The sequence below is a fragment of the Littorina saxatilis genome, linkage group LG8 (assembly GCF_037325665.1).
Source record: "Littorina saxatilis isolate snail1 linkage group LG8, US_GU_Lsax_2.0, whole genome shotgun sequence".
NCBI lineage: Eukaryota > Metazoa > Mollusca > Gastropoda > Littorinimorpha > Littorinidae > Littorina > Littorina saxatilis.
The window spans coordinates 9,982,663-9,998,194 of NC_090252.1; the positions used below are offsets into that span (position 1 = coordinate 9,982,663).

At 41.3% G+C, this 15,532-nt stretch overlaps 1 protein-coding gene across 1 annotated transcript in view; it reads left to right on the forward strand.

Moving 5' to 3' along the window:
* The first annotated feature begins 3,834 nt into the window (after positions 1-3,834).
* LOC138972743 (sodium-coupled monocarboxylate transporter 1-like) overlaps positions 3,835-15,532 on the forward strand; it is a 24,953-nt gene continuing 13,255 nt past the window's right edge. Inside the window, exons 1-9 of the mRNA XM_070345410.1 lie at positions 3,835-3,968; positions 6,541-6,834; positions 7,765-7,816; positions 9,563-9,630; positions 10,353-10,433; positions 10,944-11,017; positions 11,526-11,663; positions 13,666-13,801; positions 14,878-14,966. Of these exons, the coding sequence (XP_070201511.1) occupies positions 3,855-3,968; positions 6,541-6,834; positions 7,765-7,816; positions 9,563-9,630; positions 10,353-10,433; positions 10,944-11,017; positions 11,526-11,663; positions 13,666-13,801; positions 14,878-14,966 (1,046 nt within the window). The 5' untranslated portion in view covers positions 3,835-3,854. The remainder of the gene's footprint in view (positions 3,969-6,540; positions 6,835-7,764; positions 7,817-9,562; positions 9,631-10,352; positions 10,434-10,943; positions 11,018-11,525; positions 11,664-13,665; positions 13,802-14,877; positions 14,967-15,532) is intronic.

The following is a 15,532-nucleotide window of genomic DNA, read 5'->3' on the forward strand; positions in this document are numbered from 1 at the left end:
CAGCCACTAGATTGCCAATTTTAAAGTCTTAGATATGACCCGGCCGGGATTCGAACCCACGACCTCCCGATCACGGGGCGGACGCCTTACCACTAGGCCAACCGTGCCGGTGACACGCTCGTGGTGAACCTGCTCACTGAACTGGCTAGTGCTAATAAACCAAACTACCTAACACACTGACTTGCCGACACCCGCCTAGATCAATAGTTAAGAGACAAGGCCTTCAAGCTCAGTATCCATCATGTGCGGGTACTTTTAAAGTCACATAGAGTTGCAGTCTGGAGAAGGGTTTCTTCCTCCTTAGCCCTCATGTCCCCCAACGACTCCCACAGTCAGGGGACTGATGATGATGAGAGTTGCAATCATGAGCTGTTGGTGTTGAAAGTCGGACAGACATTGCCAAATTTAGGACAGACTGGACCGAACGTTTCTAAATGAGTTGTTAGTTGTTGTCTCTTATGCAAAGGGAATAATGGGATAGATTCAAACTTGTCTGTTGGACTGGACTTTTGTCAGTAATCATAGTTTTGGGGAATACGATTTGAGCTTTATCCTCCAACGTATGCCTTTGGTTTATTGTCATATCAAATATGGTGCACATTACAAGACGTGCTCATTATTCATGAGGAAAAATGTTGTAAATGTGACTGATGATGTTTGTATTACCCCACTGTTTAACGGCAAAAATGTGTTAAGTGCCAAAGAATATCGGAAAGAGATTATTAATATGAAAACAGATGTACCATGTTCCGGAGGATTTTGGAAGAGAAAGTTTAATGTAGAAATTGATGAACGTTCTTGGATAGTTGCCCATCAGTCAACACAAGAGACTAGATTAAGAGTTTTACACTGGAAAATTATGCACAACATTTATCCGACCAACATTCTCCTGTGTAAAATGAAAGTAACGGAAACTAATAAATGTAATTACTGTTGTGATGTAACTGATTTCATTGAACACTTCTTTTTTGAATGCCCGGTTGTATACAAATTCTGGAAGTTTATTGAAGAATTTATTTTTCGTACTTTAGAAATTAAGATTGTTTTGAAAGTTAGTGATGTTTTATTTGGTATGCATTTTGTAATGGTGAAAAAGGCAACTATGTATAAATTGAACCACATTATCTTAATCGGAAAGATGTGCGTTAGTATATATAAAAAAACAAATTCGTTTTTACCGTTGGAAAGTATTTTTAATAGGCAGTTACAGATAAGAAGCATTTTTGTGTGAGTGTTCGAAGAACAAAACGTTAAAAAAGTTAGCTTGTTGTACTCGATAAGATGTATTTAATTCATTGTATGAGATATTGTTGATTGTTGTTATTTATTTGAATAAAATTGTAAAAAAAAAAAAAAAAAAAAAAAAAAAAAACAAGACGTGCTCAAATAGAGATATTACGAATCTAAGAAAAACAGAACAAGTAAAATAATGCCCACAAGAGTTTATAGGCCTATATGCACGTGCAAAGTGTTGAGTAACGAGACTAAACTGGATGGCCGCGGTGACCAACTTTGTCGGTAAATAAACTTACTGATGCAAAACGTTGGATGCTGTTAATCATTTGATGTGATGTATGATGTATTTGTTTTTATGAAAGAAAGCATGTTTTCATGTTTGTATACCATATAGTTTTGAGCATTGTGCATGTGTGCCCACTCTTCCTCTTATTTACATCGACCCAACGTCGTAAGTGCTTGAGCCTATCAGAAAAAGCCTTAAGATAGCCTTTTTCGGGATGGCTTTGAGCTCTGATTTTGCAGCTTTTGCGAGGTCCTGTAATCAGTGAAACTTCTTACCATAAACAAAGTAAAGTAAAAAAGAGAAAAGAGAATAACCAGAAATCACAGTCGGTGAGATCTGGGGCTGAAGGGTGTGTGCGGCAAAAATGATATCATTTGGAATTCTAGCTGGGAACTGAGTTACGGCACTTATTTTATGCAGACTGGCATTGTCAAAGAGGAGAATAATGTTGTGGGTTCCACCAGTGTTTTGGCGCTGACTGTTGAACTCGTGAGTGAGATTGGGTAATAAGGTTTCTGCATAATTTGTGAGAGTGGCCGTGCTGTTAGCAGGCTGAATGTTTACAGCAACGAGAACTTGGTAGAAAAATATGGCGAATAGCTCTGGCTTGTCAGAGTTGTTCTCTTTTCCCAAGTTTTGAATTCCCATTTTTTTCTCAGATTATAGAATATAGTGCAGCTTTAGTTCATGTAGCTTAATTATTTCAAATCTGTAGCCATTTTCATTGTATAATTCCTCAGCTACAGTCTTTCAAAGACGTATAATTGTTCATGGTGCTTGTTAAAATACCCCATTTTGAATCACACCAAAATGTAACGTATTTTATAAACTCCTTTTATGACGTAACAATCTAATGACATCATCTCATAAACTGATAGAAGCTAAAGGTTTGGCCTTTCAAATACTATCTTACTTTTTATGACATTCACAAAAGCAGTTTGATCGTTTTGTTTAGGCAATCCCCAAATCAGAATATTTTTTCGAAAGATCAGAAATGTCACACCATTTGACCTACAAACTTTCCATTTTGTTGACTCATCATGCATAAGCTCAAATTAGTGTATACCACATATGATGTAATGCAGCCAGCAGATGAAGAAGTAATTCACATTATATTGCTTGCATTTAGGTGACTGAGTTTACACTGCTAATTGTTAAGAGCAATATGCATTTAGTACTGCAATTGTTTTTGAGCCACTTGTTGATTTTTTTTCAAAGAAGAACTGGAGAGTTAGGCACATTTTGTCACCTAACAGCGAAACAAGTGCATGTACCCTATGCACTTTGTGTGCGTGTGTGTGTGTGTGTGTGTGTGTGTGTGTGTGTGTGTGTGTGTGTGTAAGTGTGTGTGTGTGTAAGTGTGTGTGTGTGTGTGTGTTATTAAAGTTAATGTGCAGAGAATCGCTGAAGATCTTGAGTCATCACATAAGAATGACCCGTTGCCATTCTTGCCTGGATTCGAACCTGCCTGGATTGGACGTCCGGTGCTACTCTCGGTATCTTCGTACGGGTCTTTACACATGCAACCATATGCTGTGACATATATTTGATTCATTATAACATGCGTGAAGTCAGTTATAATGTAAGCCTCAGTGACCCTGCATATTCTTTCTGTTTAACCTCGTGCCTTGTATTTTAATGTTGTTAAGTCATGTCAGGCCCAGACACTGATATCACGGTGATGTACATATTTTGTGTAGTTGCTAAGTGTGGTCTTTCTTCCAGCGGTAGTTTCTTCCAGACAGGCAGTGCGCAGAGAACATTGGGGTAAGTCGAGACTGCTATTACTTTTAGGATTCGAATATTTCCTCCCAAATAGAGCATAGTGAACAACTCATATAAAATTATGTATACGTTGTGTTTTCGATTTTTGAATTTGTTCAACATTTCTCATTGATATAAAGACTGTACTTTAAACGAGATCTGTGTTAATACTTTACAAGCCTTTGCGGTGTTTTCCTGATTCCACTTATTAACAGTACAATATACACTGATGCAGGAGAACGCAAAGTGCAGTTCATGGACACTGCTTGGTAGGAATACAGGCAGAAAGGCAAAATGAGGGGGCGGAAATAAAACGAAAAACAAACAAACAAACGGACAGACAGACACGACAGATACACGGGCAGACAAACAAATGAACGATCTTCGCTGTTGCATTTTGTATGCATATATCTTGAGTCTCTACTTTTCTAACAAAGAGAGAACTTGGAAAGAAGTGTAACCTCGTACATGGTTAAGGTCTAAAATCGCATTTACAAAACTCGTTGAATAATTGATTAAACTCATTTAATCTTTTGTTTTCAGATAACTGCCAACATAAAAGGACACGATGTCGATGAGTCGTTTCCACTGGCTGGACTACGTGGTCACTGTGGCCATGCTAGTGGTCTCCCTTGCTATCGGATTCTTCTTCGCTCTCTTCAAGGGAGGGCAGAAAACTAAGGTAGAAAGACGAAATGCAAAAAAGAATTTGTTTGTTTGTTTGTTTGTTTGTTTGTTTGCTTAACGCCCAGCCGACCACGAAGGGCCATATCAGGGCGGTGCTGCTTTGACATATAACGTGCGCCACACACAAGACAGAAGTCGCAGCACAGGCTTCATGTCTCACCCAGTCACATTATTCTGACACTGGACCAACCAGTCCTAGCACTAACCCCATAATGCCAGACGCCAGGCGGAGCAGCCACTAGATTGCCAATTTTAAAGTCTTAGGTATGACCCGGCCGGGGTTCGAACCCACGACCTCCCGATCACGGGGCGGACGCCTTACCACTAGGCCAACCGTGCCGGTACAAACAAGAATGAACGAATGAAAGAACGAATGGACAATAAAGGACAGACAGACTGGCTTGAATTATGTGATCACTTTGGCCGTGCTGCTTGTCTCCCTTGCCATCGGATTCGTCTTTGCTATCTTCAATGGAGGGCAGACATACAAAGACAAACTAACAGAAACAAGTCGTGCAAGGCGAAATTACTACATTTAGTCAATGTGTCGAACTCACGGAATGAAACTGAACGCACAGCATTTTTTTCAACCAAACAATATAGCTTTGTCAACCCTTCGCGGCAAGGAAATCGCCGACACTTTTCCCTAATATTAACATGCCAGTATAGTGCAGTAGCAATGAGCGCTGGGCAGCAAAGCGCGCTTTTCTGTATTCTTTTGGACTTTCTGAGCTTGTTTTTAATCTAAACAAAACATATCTATATGTTTTTGGATTCAGGAGATGACAAAGAATAAGATGAAATCATTTGTGGATCGATTACTACAATTTTGATTTTAATTAGAATGTTTAGATTTTTAATGACCAAACTCATAAACTAATTTTTGAGCTACGGAGCTGAAAGACAATCCCATAGTACGGGCTTCGTCATATAATAATAAGAAGAACATTTATATAGCGCTAAATCAAAAACTTTTGTTAAAAAGGCTTGCTCTAAGCGCTTGACATCTAAACTAAAACGTCATTCACACTCTTTACAATGATGTACAAGAACTTCATGTCACACTCTTTCATTCAGTATAGCACCATTCACACAGTTGTTATTCTGTACAAGACAATAAGTTAGTCTAACATTTAGAATGTTCGAAAGATGAAAACAAGAGAAAACCAGACTGATTAAAACAACTGCTTAGTGCTAACAAAGCATGAATCTTAATGATAACGTAATACATGTTTAACTGTTAAGACCATAAAAACCTATATGCTAAAATAACTTCGAACTTTTAAGAACTTCTTATAAGATACACAGCACATCTAGATAAACACCAGAATGATAAAACAAAAGGCAACTCGTTAAAACTATTAAATGCATCAATGTCTAAAACACGAAAGACTCAAATATAAGATACACAATTCTCTAGAATTGTTTATTAAAACTGAAACCGACCTGCTCAAAGTAAACCATACCCACCCCCTCCCTACCCACCCCCAACCCTCCTCCCACACTAAATACTAATTATTTCTACTCTTAACTTCCCAACTACACGTTATCCATAAACTATGCACAGGAACATGTGTGTCAGCATTTTGTGGCACCGACATGACTTGTGCATATCTAGCTTACAGCTAAGGGTTAAAGTTAAAGGACTACTGCAGTGATATATGGCGTGACAACAATTTCGATCAATTAAATAAAAAAAACAAGAGGCGAAGCCTTCAAGGCTCACGTAAGAAATAGACAAACAGTAACACAAACTCAATCACTCCGTCACACATACACACCCACACACACAGTAAGCTTAGGTGACACTGTGCAAGAAAGAGAGACACTAGATCTAGATCTGTCTGTCTGCATGTAGCCTACTTACAGGGACACGACTGCCAAATAGTCTCGGCCCGCTCAAAATAACAATGACCGAGACCACACACACCACGCGAGAGAGAAAGACTACAGGGAGGCATGCCGTCATGATGCATTAATTGACGTCAAACACTTTTGACCGTGACGTAATCTTATGCGAGCTTTATCCATAGTCTTGGATAACCACTCACACATAGACTCGGAAATGTTAAAGTTTCTACCACAGACATACACACACACGCACGCACACACACACACACACACACACACGCACAAACGCACAGACAGACAAAGTTACGATCGCATAGGCTACACTTCGTGAGCCAATGAGGGTGTGACAGTGCCGCCTCAACTTTCACAAAAGCCGACTATGACGTCATTAAAGACATTTATTGAAAACATGAAAAAGGCGTGTGGGGATATCATTCTGAGGAACTCTCATGTACAGTTTCATGAAGATCGATTTGGTAGTTTTCTCTGAATCGGTCTACACACACACACACACACACACACACACACACACACACACACACATACACCACGACCCTCGTCTGGATTCTCCGTCTATGTTAAAACTATGTTAAATGTAAAAAGAATAACAGAAACAAACTGTTTGTACTCGAGATAAGGTATGCTTGTCTCTTTTGGACACCCTTACCAACTCTTTTCCTTTCTTTCTATTTTCTGTCTTTTTTTTCATTTGACAGATAGAATACCTACTGGGCAACCGTGAGATGGGTATGGTGCCGGTTTGCCTGTCGCTCTTCGTAACCTTCACGTCAGCCATCTCGCTGATCGGAACACCAAGCGACACATACGACACAGGGCCCATGATCATGTACAACAGCTTCGGCTTTGGCCTGGCCTACCTCGTGGGTTACTTCACCGTGGTGCCCCTCATGTACCCGCTACACTTGACCAGCGTGTACGAATACCTGGGTTTGAGGTTCCAGTCCACTGCTGTCAGGCTGCTTGGCACGTGCATCGGGATGCTGCAGACGGTCAGTGGATCGAGCGGTCCCGCGTAACCATTCAATCAAGCGATTGCACTGACATACGCCCGGTTATCTCTAACTTTCTTTAGTAAACAAGGGGAGGTAGAGAGAGTGTGAGAGAGAGAGAGAGAGAGAGAGAGAGAGAGAGAGAGAGAGAGAGAGAGAGAGAGAGAGAGAGAGAGAGAGAGAGAGAGAGAGAGAAGTTATGAGAAGAAATAAATTAGCTTGAGACAAAATCTTTACTGTGTATGGGGGAAAGAAAGTCGCACGGTGATGTCATAATCTCTCTCATTTCAATATGACGTCATTTGCATGCTACAGACTTGATATGACGTTTGTTTATTCCGACTCGGCAGAACCGTGTATACGTTCAATACATGCTGGAAGCATTATTTACTTTCAGAGAATGTCTGCACGTTAAGCAAATAACTCTGTCGGGTTTGTAACGGTTGTGAAAAAGTGAATATCCCTCACACGTGCTCCTGTGTTTCAGACAGACCCTTCGCTAATGATCGACCCCTCCTATGTTTTTCCCAGTAAAAGCAAGGGCATTCACTCTTTCACAACCCATACAAACCCGACAGAGTTATTTTCGGAATTCCTCTATTGAGTCCGATGTTGACTTAGCGAAGACTTTGCCAAGTTTTGTTTTTATACCCACAAATCAGTACCAAAGCCTCGTGCAGCGAGCTTCCTGTGGAAGACTCCGCGACTCAGTTAAGCGAAGATGTGAACTGCTATTATTTTTTTCGCCGGCAACGTTGATGTTGCAAGCATTGTGTCTTCGGCAAATTTGATGTTGCTTATTTTTATTTTTTTTCCGATGATGCTAGCACTTATTTTTCTCTGCAAATTGAATGTTGCTAGCATTTGATTTCATCTGTTCATTCTCGTGCAGATTTAGTAAACTAGGTTAATTAATAATTTTAATTTCAGGAGCTGTACATGGCTGTAGCTCTCTTCTCTCCTGCTCTTGCACTTCAGGCAGGTAGGTACGTGAAGAAACCTTGTTTTATCACGTTGATGAATCATCCTCCCCCCCCCCCCCCCCCCGTGTCATGATGTAAATGTGTTCCGCTACATTACCACTAACTGTGCTCAGACTGCATTTACTGCATTAGTTTTGTTTCGCTTGTGCAGGTTGTATAAAATTTGGGTTAGTAGTACTCTACGAATTATAAAAAACGCTCGCGCTGGACCCGATTACTCTTCAGACTGGTTCGCTCCTCCAGTATGAAAGTTTTTGTCTTGTGCACGTTTAAGACCAAGTGATTGCTCTGTGTGAATTACAGGCATTCCCTTTGCTATATAAGTACATTGCATGCGAGCCGAGGATGTGCGTGGCGACTGGCCTTTCTCTTTTATTTGATCACAGTGAAAAATATACTGCCGACCCTCTTCATAACTGGTGAACTGGTGGCCCACGAAGTTCTTTTACTGTCCTGGCTCGCGGATTCTTGCATTTATCACGCCCCAGGTAGTTTTACCAAATTCTTTAATGTAAAGTGAAGGTAAAAGACTGAAACATATGTAAACAAAGGAAACCATAAGAAAAAATACAAATTAATATGATAAGAATCAAAACACAAAATCGCGACCTCTAAACCACCGCAGTCGCGACCGAGCAACCAACGCTTGGTAGAAAATGGGGTCCACAACAAATCAAATTATTCAAACACACAACGCGCAAAGCCTGGCAAATCGCATGCTTTTTATGAGCTATATTTCTCGTCAGTGTGTGACGCGTTCGGCTTTTCTCGTCAGTGCGTTACGCGTTCGGCTGTTCTATCAGCTCAATGGCTGCGTGTTGCCCCGCCGGTGTGAACTCCTACGGCCAAGTCGTTTTTGTGGTTTATTTCGCATTTATGTCCCAGGTAACATTATGAAGTTTTAATACGATCAATCGGACCTATTATCAAGTTAGTGTATGAACTTTTGAACGAACTGCGCTTGTCACTGTATGCCTGCATTATTAGATGTCAGTAATAATTATATGTGCTGATTGTTCTCTTTGCCTGCGTGCGTATAGTATGTTGGTTATGTTTGGTTATAGTATGTTTGTTTATGTTTGGTCGTTATTTTTGCCTGTGCGTGTATTGTATGTTTGGTCGTTTTCTTTGCCTGTGCATGTATAGTTTGTTGGTTATGTTTGGTCGGTTTCTTTGCCTGTGCGTGTATAGTATGCTTGGTCGATGTATGTATTGTAAAGCGCTAAGAGTAGACAATTTTCTAGAATAGCGCTATAAAAGTTTGCATTATTATTATTATTATTATTAACTGCGCCCAGTAGTTTCCCAGCAATAAGCTGGAGAAAGACACACACACAGACAGACACACAATTAAAGTCTGCTGAGCCCAAGTACTAGCGTACTCGGGGAAAATGTCCAGTTGAAAGTGAATGCAAATACTGTGTGATATGTGTGTACATGCGTGCGTGCGTCCGTGCGTGCGTCGATATGTGTGTGTGTGTGTGGGGGGGGGGGGGTGCGCGCGTATCTGTGTCTGTGTGTGTGAGTCTATGGGTGTGTGTATGTGCGTGTGTATGTACGTGTGTATGTACGTGTGTGCGTTCACAGGTGTGTGCATGTATATTTGCTTGTTCTCTTTATTTTATGTGACTTTGTTCTTGTGCCTTCATTGTTCTTTTTCATTCACTCACTCTCAGAATGTCCATGTTGGCATCTGGTGAAATGGTTAAAAAAAATAATTCGCGACATCTGTTCACTATTTTCAGCGGCAGGGTTGCCGCTGTGGGTGTCTGTAGCCATAGTGGGAAGCATCGGGACTCTCTACACTGCTGTGGTGAGTCCAGGAGAATATCAAAGATTAACAGCTATTGTGTTTTCGGCTTAGCATTAGGATCCGATATTTTGACGATACAAGTATAACGCCGACGAGTCGAATACGAGTCGCATTTATAGTATAACAAGTGTGATTTGCGGAACATAAAATCATCATTAACTGTGGAAAGGACATCATTGGCCTTCTGCTTATTTCCAGGGTGGTATACAAAGTGTGGTTTGTTTTAATTTGTTGAAAGGATATAATTATTATTGGTAAAAAGGATGGTGTAGCCTACTTTTATTTCCTGAGTGGTCTAAAACAAGTGTGGTATGTTATAATTATTACTTGTGGAAAGGATGTGGTAGCCTACGTTTATTTCCTGAGTGGTCTAAAACAAGTGTGGTATGTTATAATTATTACTTGTGGAAAGGATGTGGTAGCCTACGTTTATTTCCTGAGTGGTCTAAAACAAGTGTGATATGTTATAAGTATTACTTGTGGAAAGGATGTTGTTGCCTACTTTTAACTTTTATTTCTGATGTTATAAGTGTTGTTTGTTATAATTTGTGGAAAGAACATCTATAGCCTTCTTCGTTTTTCAAGGGTAGTATTACAATTATAGTTTGTCAAAATGTGCGTGAAGGATACCATTATAATACTTTGTATCTCTGGGGTGGTATAAACAGTGTGGTTTGTAATGATTTGTGAATTAATATATTTCGCCGACTTCTTATTTCCAGGGTGGTATAAAAAGTGTAGTGTGGACGGATGCCTTCCAAACGATTGTCCTTTTTATCGGTGTGTTCACAGTTCTCATCAAGGTATGTATAATTGTTGTTGTTGTTGTTGTTGTTGTTGTTGTTGTTGTTGTTGTTGTTGTTGTTCCTCTTCTTCTTCTTCTTCTTCTTCTTCTTCTTCTTCTTCTTCTTCTTCTTCTTCTTCTTCTTCTTCTTCTTCTTCTTCTTCTTCTTCTTCTTCTTCTTCTTCTTCTTCTTCTTCTTCTTCTTCTTCTTCTTCTTCTTCTTCTTCTTCTTCTTCTTCTTCTTCTTCTTCTTCTTCTTTTTTGTATGTATAATGATTCTCCGCTCTCCACCCAAAACAAACTAGACCAAGAACCCAAACTATTATCAGCAAACAACACTGTAAACTATATATACAACTGTTTTCTGTTTTTGCTTTTATTTTGTTTGGTTAAATAGGATTGTCCCTGTGTGTATTTCAATCGACAATGTTTCCATTGTATGGACATTTAGTAATCTTAAATCGAATTATCTATTACTATTTTGCCCTATTATGTCATTGTTATTTGTCTTGGATACAATTTGTTGCAGGGTATTTTGGCAGTGGGTGGGTTTACCCGTATGTTTGATATAGCCGAGGAGGGAGGAAGGACCAACTTCGCAGAGTAAGTTCTCTTAGTTGAAGGCTTCTTTTTCCTTTTACCGGAGTGTTGTTGTTGTTGTTGTTATTGTTGTTGTTGTTGTTGTTGTTGTTGTTGTTGTTGTTGACATGTCAGCTTTGGTTAAAAGGCCCAAGGGCCTTTAAGAAGAGCGGTACTTTAAAAACGAACTATCAATAATGCCTAACGTCTTATGTCTTATGTCCAATGTCCTCTGTCTTATTTCTATGTCTAAAAGGCTGAAGAGGCTTTACAATAAGGGGGTCTTTAAGAATCAACTACCAACTATACCTTACGTCTCATATCTAATGTCTTCTTCTCTATATGTGTCGAAGCCTAATGAGGCTTTAAAGAGAGAGGGAATTCAGAACAAAACAAAACTGCAAACTATATCGAACGTCTTATGTCTACTGTCTCTTGTCTTATGTCTCAAAGGCTGAAGGGCTTTAACAAGAGAGGGCCTTTAACACGAACAACCATGTCTAACGTCTACTGTCTGATGAACGTCCCCCAGGCTGAATCCAGATCCGAGAGAGCGGCACTCCCTGTGGGGCTGTATCTTTGGGGGATGCGTCATATGGCTGACGAACTGCTTCAACCAGTCAGCCGTGCAGAGAATCGGCTCCCTCAAGACTCTCAAGGCTGCCAAACAGTACTGAACAGAGGAGGGCTGGAGAGAGAGATAGAGAGACAGAGAGATAGAGAGCGAGGGAGAGAGAGAGAGAGAGAGAGAGAGAGAGAGAGAGAGAAGACAGACAGACAGACAGACAAAGACAGAGAGAGAGAGACAGAGAGATAGAGAGCGAGGGAGAGAGAGAGTGAGAGAGAGAGCAGGGCCGGACTAGGTAAGTACTAGGGGGGGGGGGGGGTTACACATGGGGGTCCAGGGGGCGAAGCCCCTTGGTGAAGCTGAACGTTTTTTGATGTTTCTTGAGGGAAAGGAAGCCTCTCCTTGAACGAAAAAGGTAAATTCGACAGCAAGCTGTATAGGCAATGAAGAAGAATTGAGATTGTAAGGACTCATACTTTTCATCACAAAAAAGGGAAACCACTGTCGAGGCAGTCTATACGAGTGCCGATGGATCCCCTATGACGCATAGGCAACGGAATGCAATGCAAGGAATGTTCCCTTTTTCATGATTTTTTTTTTGAGGTGGTGAGAGGTGCGATTTCCTCTCGGATTTCATGATGATCCAGATGCACCCCCCTCCCTCCCCCACAAAAAAACAAAAAACCGTTTGGGAGGTACATGCTTAAGCCGGGGGGGGGGGGGGGGGTTACGCAACCCCTGTAACCCCCCCCCCCTTAGTCCGGCCCTGGAGAGAGACAGATTGAGAGAGACAGAGAGAGATAGAAAGTGACTGAAAGAGAGTGGAGAGAGAGAGAAAGTGAATGATAGAGAGAGGCGAGAGAAAATGACGGATAGAGAGAGAGAGTGGGGGGGGGGGGGAGTAAAGAGAGAGAGAGAGAGAGAGAGAGAGAGAGAGAGAGAGAGAGATAGTGAAGGGGAAGGTGGTTAAACGGTGTGCGTGGGTAAATGTGTGCGTGTGTGCTTGCGTGTTGGCGTGCGTGCTAGTGTGTGTCTGGGTCTGTCACTCCAATGTAATACGAATACGAATACGAATACGAATACTTTATTATCTCATACAGAGAAATTTCAGTGTGGTGCACATTAAAAGACAAAACAAATAATAAGACAACAGATAAAAATACCATACGAAGCATACTACACTCGCGCACGCATATGTACACTAACAGGAATAGTAACATGATTCCAAATAGGTAAATTGCCGTCAGCTTTAGCTAAAAGTTTACCGCTAAAAACTATCATTATCACAGGACTAGATATGTCATTGAACAATATTTATCACAGGACTAGTCATTCGAGGGTTATCACACTCAGCATAAGGGTGCACATCAAAGAATATAAAAAATATTCATCACAGAAATCAGTGCATATGTTCACCGGCACACATACTAGTTTTAATTAACTTAGGTATTTAAAAAGCCAATTGACTTTGGAATAAAACTGTTCTTAGTTCTGAGCGTGCGGAATCTGGGAGTGCGGAGGCGACGTCCTGAGGGCAGGACCTCAAAGTGGTGAGCGAGCACATGACTACTATCCTGGATGATGCAGCGGGCCTTTCGCACCACACGTCGTTCATACAGCACAGTCAGTCCTTCCTGTCTCACCCCCACAATCTTACCACATGTGTTCACCACCCGCCCAAGCACATTCTTACTCTTCACACACAGACCTCCATACCAGCAGATGAAAGAGAAAGTGAGAATGGATTCAATGAATGAAGTATAGAATGTTTGGAGGATGCGGCTGTTGATGTTCAGACTTCTGAGCTTTTGTAAGCAGTAGATTCTTGACTGACACTTCTTGTGGATAGCTTTAGTGTTTGAGGAGAAATTTAGTTTGTTGTCAATGACTGTACCGAGATATTTGTATTCAGTCACTCGCTCAACTTTCACACCATCTATGTATAAATCTGAAACTGTAGCTGGGTTTTTGCGAAAGTCAATAACTAGCTCTTTTGTTTTTGTCACATAAGTGTGCATCTGCAGTGATAACTGGTCCTGGAAATGTCAAATGTATTACTTCAATTTTCCAGTTAGCACTTAATACACGACAACAACTGTTCCAGGACCTTCTTACTGAATGTACCTTTGAACGCCCTTCACGGCGTGATTCTAGCACTGACGGGCATCTTGTTGTACTCCTACATCGTCACTGTTGGCTGTGATCCGTACGCTGCCGGGCAAATCACCAATAAAAATCAGGTCCTTATAAAATCTCCCAAACCAGCCTTAAATTATCTACATTCACCATATGCTCTATTAAAAAAAGTATATATTCGTGACTACCCAACTCCAAACTGAAAATGTTTGTGCTGAAATGTTTCAATGCTGTTTTTAATTTTTTGTATATTTTTTGTATCTTCTTTTGTCTTCTTTTTTCTTCTCTGTCTTTCTATGTATTTCATCCTCTTTGTCCCGACGCTTGTTCCTTCTCCCAGTATGCTCCCACGCCGCCCCGTCCCAGCACTCACGAAAAACTTTGTCGAATCAATTGAGTGTACAGACACTCCAGGGAAGGATAATCAGGCCGCTGCGGTAGGCTACCCTGCTGTGTCACTTCGACGGTGTTCAGTATTGATATTGGTCCTGGCAAGGGACACAGGCACCGCTACCTACTAAGCCCTCTACTTACGACACTGACTGTTAAGTCGCGGAGCCAGACTGAGTGAGCGTCTCCTCAGAGAGCAGACCGCCATTGCGTCCTTCCGTCGACCCCCCCTGGAGCATCCCAGGCTGGCAGCAGAGTACAGGAACAGGAACACTGGGACCAATGTCACCATGAGAGCCCTGAGCAGGAAGGGTCACAAGAATCGAGACACGTTTTCATTTTCGCGCTTTTTGAGTCAATCGCATTTGTGAAGTGAATGCCACTCGGCTGTGTGATCCCAGCCGCACTTCCACTATGGGTAGGAGCCGACCGATGCGCTAACCACTGCGCCACGGGGGCCGGTGTTTCAATGTTGTTAGTGGCTGCGTATATAAGTTTGAATTCTGTGCTGGAAACTGTCGATACTGTTAGTGCCCAGTTTCAAAGTTTGCGTTGAAAACTTTTAATCTGATAAGATCGAAGATGCAAAGAGAGATAAGTGAATAAAGACAAGAGCAATAATACCTCAGTCAATGAGCATGAACGTCTTTTGCTCATTTCAATGTTTCTCAGGAGCGAGGGTGACTAGTTCCGCGTAACTATGTTGGTGTCTGTATCTGGAGTGCTTACTTCCCTTTGTGTATTACATCTGTAACACTCTGTCTCTTAGTCGTGATTGTCATTCCTTCAGATGATGCCCTACTTCGTGATTCACGTGCTGGTTGACCTGCCTGGTATGGCGGGCCTCTACATGTCCATGCTCTTCAGTGGCGCTCTCAGGTAACTGCGTTATAAGCAGGGAATTATGTGATATTATTCCCCCCTCTGCTTCTTTACCTCTGTAAACTTGTAGAGCTAGTTATTTTTCGATAAACACCCAGCTACAAAACAAATAACGACCCAGCAACAGCCTGAATCCTCGATAGCGCAATGGGTTGAGAAGCTGTTCTGCGTCGGTACTACTTTTGCGACTGAAAAGTTCCGAACGCTCTTATGTACGAAATATACATCTCTGGAGCAAACAATACAAACATACCGCATTTAAATTAACAACTACAGGCTTGAACACATGAATCTCCATATAAAATCCATGAGTTTGGTTGTTTTCTGAATCTAGGTCTGCTGTGCACAAACGTTCATCACAAGCAAATTCCCAAGGCAAGTAACTCTCATACTTTGTCTAGCGACAAGAGTAGTTCCCCTTTCAAATTTCTTTTCACTCAGTTTCTTCGACAACAGACTGCAATCCGACGGTCAGTTTTCAACAATATTTCATTTAATAAACAGATCACACGCAACCAAATGCACACATCTCATCAATTTAAACAACATAAAGCGGTTTCATA